This window comes from Lissotriton helveticus, chromosome 1_1, assembly GCF_964261635.1.
Source record: "Lissotriton helveticus chromosome 1_1, aLisHel1.1, whole genome shotgun sequence".
NCBI classification, from domain to species: domain Eukaryota; kingdom Metazoa; phylum Chordata; class Amphibia; order Caudata; family Salamandridae; genus Lissotriton; species Lissotriton helveticus.
In genome coordinates, this window is record NC_136057.1 from 509,891,048 (window position 1) to 509,897,047 (window position 6,000).

A 6,000-nucleotide genomic window follows, 5' to 3' on the forward strand; every position below is an offset into this window, starting at 1 on the left:
TAAAGTTTCATGCATTGCATTTAAGTAATCGCAAAATGCGATTCCTTAAATGCAATCGCAATTTGATAATTCGCAAATATTTGCGAATTCTCAAATTGCGAGGGTCTTCACCCTTCATGCATTCCAAAAGCAGATGTTGCGATCGCAAACGGCCAATTTTTGCGATTCGCACCGTTTGCGATCGCAAAATCCTTTCATGCATGTGCCTGTATGTGACTGCACCTCCCGAGGGATTTTATTTTTACATCAGCCTGCTCCCTGATGAATCCAAAGAGAAGGGTGGGAACACAGTAAGGACCTGACGGTGCTTGTGCACACGGAAGCACATTGATGCAGTGTTAAAGTGTTCACCGACCTTTGGTCTCAGCATTGGCAGGCAGTACATTACTTGGCACACTCCATGACAGAGGGAAAAGGACAATAGAGGTTTGCATAGGACAAATATCTGGTGGTGCAGCATTTTATAATAATGCTCTTCTTGTGACATTTTCCAACAACAACTCTGGGCAGAAAAAGAAATCACACATACCCACAGGCCAGCACACTCTCGAAGCCTGCATGTCCGAGGCATGTTGCATGAGTGATTTTACGTGTGCACACAGATGCAGGCACGTGCACACTCTGAAGAAAGACACTATAATGCAGGTTGCCTCTGAATTCTAAGCCCCTTGCGACACAGCCAAATGGTATATACACATTCTCGAATTATCGGCTACAAAAATCTAACTTAACCTGCACCTCTAACATAAATAAAATAAAGAGAAACAAAGAATAGCGGAAATGTCACTGAAGAATCTGTGGTGTAGCCACCGTGGAAGACTAGTATGGTCGGAGCCACTTCTCGTGCGCAGAGCTTCAATTTAATGCCTTCTGTTTGCCCGTCACAATGCAAGTGGCCACAATAATATTCCCCTGAAGAAGCGGGCACTATAGCTAAAGGGCCACCCACCCACCTCTGAACCTTTGTCTGTACAAATAGTTATGTAAAACTGCCAATGACAGAATATCTAAAATCCCAACCATTGTATTAAAACATAAAATAATGTAAACTTCATCTAGCACTATCCGGCTTCTGAACATAAGATGTATAAACCAAATAAAATGAATTATACATGCATTCCATGATGACAAAAACCTCTCTCCGCTTAGCCATGATTGTTTAATTCTAAGGAAGCAGAAACCCATGCTTATTATTCACCAGATTCACATCCCTATGATTTATTGACTGTCATTTCGATTTATGTTCATTGGGATTGCTATATTCCCGACCAGTTGGAATCTTAGAAACATGTCAACATTGCAGTGAGAGAAATGTAGTCATGTGCTGTGTTTTCGCAAAGCATTGTCAATAAATGTACAGAAACCCTATCTGTTTTCGCCCCTTCTGCATTAATGGCAAAGCTAGCAGTATTTAGAATATCCCTGTGTGTCTGGGCATATTGATGGTCATACTTGGGGTTAAATATATGTATTTTTTTATTTATTTTCTTTCATATCAATAATGATATTAAAAGAGAGAGACTGAAAAAGACAAACAACCACTGGCAAAGCCAATCGTTTGTCTTTATGGTCCTAATTCATGTAAACACAGGGATTTACTAAAGCTGTTTAAATGTGTTACATTCACAAATGTGTTTTATCAGATGACATCCTGCCTGACTAGCTTTGCCATTTTCCTTGAAAAACAATGATTGCTTTAAATATAGAGTACATATAGGACATACACAATTGAATATGACAAACATTGTAAGAAACAAACATTGTAATGCTTAAGTGTACTTTTCAGAAGAAAATATTGTGTTGCGCATTCCAATGAAAACACTTCCTTGAAGGCAGAATAATAGTCCAAATAGCCACTATCACAATGTAGGAGAAGAATGCTCTTCCTGTCTAAACCAGTTCTGGGTGTCTCCCTGCCAGTGACATCTTATTCCTTTGATAGTGGGGGTCTGGATACTTAATCACTCAGCAGGGGATGGAGCCATTGTTTTATGGCTGCAGGCCAGGCCTCTTCACCTCCAGGGGCTACTCCCCCCCTCTACACTCCCCTGGGTCAAGACATCCCCCAGATCCTATCACTTTCAGATCCAGACAGTCAATTCCCAACCAGGCAGAGACACACAGAAATGTTAGATCACAAAAACCCAGCCACTTCTAAAAGAGTGGTTTCTAAACACACAATGCAAAAACCACCTTCACAAAAAGATGTGTAATTGAATTGTGAGTTCAGGCATACTAAACTTCACCTCTCCGTCTTAAGCCTTTGGGAAGATAGGCTGGAAACATAACACAGACTCCCCCATTCTGTCCTATGGGCAAGATGGCCTTTCAACAGTGAATAACTAAATGGAGAGTATTTCACTGTCAGGACATGGTACACACCTCAGTACATGTTCTACCTTTCACATACACTGCACCCTGCCCAGGGGGTACCTTGGGCCTACCATAGTGGTGTCTGATGTGTATAAAAAGGGAAGGGTAAAGTCTAACAAGTGGGTGCACTTGTCAGAACAACATGGCACAGGCACAGGCACTGCAGTGGCAGGCCTGAGTTCTTTCTTTAAGGCTACTTGTGTGGGTGGCACAATTAGTGCTGCAGGCCCAGTAGTAGCATTTGCATTACCAGCCCTGGCACACATAGTGCACTTTACTAGGGACTTTACTAGTAAGGCAATACCAATCATGGACAACCAATTACCATTACACTTTACACAGAGAGCACTTGCACTTTGGCACTGATTAGCATTGGCAAAGTGCCCAAAGCATCGAAGTTGGCAACACCATGCTAGAAAAAAGGTCTGGGGGGAAAAAAAGTGTACGGAATTTTAGCCAAAAAGGGCCAAGTCCAACAATGAGAAAGATATGCATGATGATGTTGGAAGGCATCTGGCCATTCATCTCTTTAGAATCATTCTCGTCTAAAATCCTTCTACTGAATGTAACCTAGGTAATCTCAGTGACAACTCTACAAGTACCAAAATGCAACGGGTGATAGGTTAAGAAAGCAAGATTGCCCAAATGTCATCAAACGTTGGTATGATAAATGACTGAAAACAAATGGTGCCTGAGTGAGGCGAGTGTGCTTGTATTATTTCTTTATTTTTTGCTACTTTATATAGCACAAACATGGCCCAAGGGCATTAGAGCAATTTACATGAGAACCAGGCCTCTATTGGGAAATTGAGTGGTTCACCTAGAACCACAAGATGCTGAGCCGAGGTCAGAACTCAAGCCTGGATCCCCACTTCTTAGGTCAGCAGCTATAGGCTGCAACCACTCCTGAAATCAGAACACATATTAGATTTGACATATTCCTTGGTATCTCAACCCTCGGGTTTTTGGGATTTACCAGGGAGAGATAAACTGTGAAGAATGTTGTCAAACCAGCCCCAATGTGCACCCAACAACACCCACTCTATGAGTGTTTGGAGACTGAGAGAATTATGGTTACTTCCACAAAATTATTATGAAAGAAAATAACAATCAGTGCGTTTTTGCTCCACGATTTTCCGCCATACACAAAGCATCATTCCCCTGTAACAGCAAAACCAACCAACAGGTTAACAGCCCAACAAGAAATCTGCAGACGTCCCTGTGCCACAGTTCAGTTTTGGCATTTGGGTCTTTGAGGTTTGGGAAAATGAGGCATGGCATTAATGCTGCTGCCTCGCATAATAAACCGATTGGGACCACTGATATTAGGAGGCCTCATTTGGATACAAAGTTGTAGGAGATAAATTGTGCAGTGCTTGTGTTACCACCCTAGAATATGTTTACATTGTTGGCAGCGCTATTTCAAATAGCGTAACAAAATCAAAATACCACAAACTCAAAACTTTTCACATGATCCAACAAATACCACCAAATAATTACTGAATACAAATAATCAGATCCCTATGTACTCAGTAGGGTTAAACTTGCAGTTCAATATGCGGCCACTGCGGGTTGCATGCCAGGAGAAAGGTACATGCATGCTGCGCTGAACAATATCTGCATTGCTTTGAAAGCTGTTACACGTTTTTATCAAACAGCACACAAGCTAAGCTCCCCACCTCTTTATAGTTTTCAATTGCACCACATTTTACTGCAGTAAATGTACTTAAATAAATGTACTAATCCGGCAGTTTACAATAAGAACTTTCTGCACAGTGAAATCACAACCATGCTAAGCATTGTAATGGCGAGACAAGCACACGGAAATAACATTTAATTTAAAAACTCGAAAAGAGGAATTGTATACTTACTGCGGCATATAATCTCCCTTTGTTGTTCATTGCTACAAAACGTTCACTTTTCACACCAAACAAACTAACAACACCTCGTTCTACGGTTGATATTTCTAACAGACCTAGGTAAAGAAAAGGCACATTTAATGTCATGCATTGCACCTTCACACGATGGCATTTCCTTTGAACATAGTCTTCAATGTGCCTACAGCACGTCATACAAGCCAGCTCATGCAAAACGGTAACTGGCTGCAGTGTGTGGTAACCTCCTCAACCCTGAAGCTATCACAGGCTTCTTAAAGCAACCATCGAACATTAGAAGCAATATTGAAGCAAAATCCTCAGTACGGCTCGTGCGTTAGACTAGACATGTGATACATCAATTAGTACCACGCAAAACAAATTCTTAAATTGCAAAGCCAACTATTTTGGGCCGGATGATAGCGACAACGGGTCATTCAACAAGAAAAGCACCTGGAATGTGCAAAACTGTGCCACAGAGAAACTTTGCAAACTGCTCCTGGATTATAGCACTGTAAAGGGCAGCCGTGTAAAAATAAGTTGGCATCTAATTCTGTCCAAGCATTCATGGCATGCCTCCCTCAGCCTGGATATTTCCAGTGCTCACAGATCTGAGGGCATTCCAAAAAACAAACAGATCTGGTGTCACTCAATGCCAAGAAGCTACGACATTTGTACCATCCATGCATTAAGGATCCCAGTTCTACTACTAGACAACATGGATGCTAGGGTATTTCTGGGTGGTACTCACTGTATTGGTTTTCGCTATGGACACCGCTGATCCTTCCATCTGGGAGGATCTGAAGGTGAAATCCAATGCCCACGTTGCAGTAAAGCCTCCGCATTCGCTTGATTCCCAGCAAATAGTCCTTCTCCCAGTTCACATCCGACTTCTCTGCGGCTGCCATCTCGGCAAGGGATCTGGAAAACATAGACCCCCATCCTCCATCTAGAAAGGTCCCATTAGCTCGACTCGGAAGCGGGTATGTCGAAACAATCCCAGCCAGAAAGCAGAGGAGAACAAAAGTGGGCAACGTCCAGTGAATGCTGGCTCCGCAGGACATAGTAATGAGTAGCCTTTGTGCAACGGCCATCCGGTTCACCTTCTGGGCACGTGGTCAGAATTAATGACCCTAAAAATACCGCCCTTCTTGTTTTCCTCCCTTCTGCATGGCGGCCTGGGCTTATTTTTGGAAGGCAGATAGGGATTGCTGACATGAAACTAAAGCCTGGGAGCAGTTTGGTGGAGAACAGAAAGAGACCAGCAAAGCTCCAAGTGCTGGGGACCATGTTTTGTAGCTCGTGCTCTCTCGTGGGCAGCCGGGATATATTTGTGTGATCTATCTATACAGTTGAAAAGCCGTCCCACTCCTTAGCATCATCCTGACACCAGTAACTTGCCAGAGGTACTTCAGCTGTGGAGCAAGAGCTGTAACACTAACCTGCTGTGTCAAGTTTGCTTGGAGCTGATGAATGCAGCCCTGCAAGACACGAGGAGTGAAGTTTCATTGGGCAGCGTGCAGTGACTACTGACAGGGGCCTCCCAGGGTCCAAATTGGTTGGACGGTCATATGCTTTGCAAGCAGCTTCCTTATTTAGAGTAGGAGGTGTAAAAAAAGTTCTGAGCCTCACCAGCGAGCTATGGTAATCCTGCTGGCCCTTCCTACGCAGCCTGCCGCTCAGAGAGCCTTCATTAGCTCGCATAGGCAGTACTGTTAAGGAATCGGGAATCATTTGGAACACTTGTGCAACT

The 6,000-nt window shown here is 43.1% G+C and overlaps 1 protein-coding gene across 1 annotated transcript in view; it reads right to left on the reverse strand.

The window, feature by feature from the left end:
* The window catches only part of FGF6 (fibroblast growth factor 6), a 107,276-nt gene extending 101,935 nt beyond the window's left edge, over nucleotides 1-5,341 (reverse strand). The window contains exons 1-2 of the mRNA XM_078673964.1: nucleotides 4,999-5,341; nucleotides 4,245-4,348 (exon numbers count right to left, since the gene is read on the reverse strand). Of these exons, the coding sequence (XP_078530090.1) occupies nucleotides 4,245-4,348; nucleotides 4,999-5,341 (447 nt within the window). The remainder of the gene's footprint in view (nucleotides 1-4,244; nucleotides 4,349-4,998) is intronic.
* Between the last annotated feature and the right edge of the window lie 659 nt (nucleotides 5,342-6,000).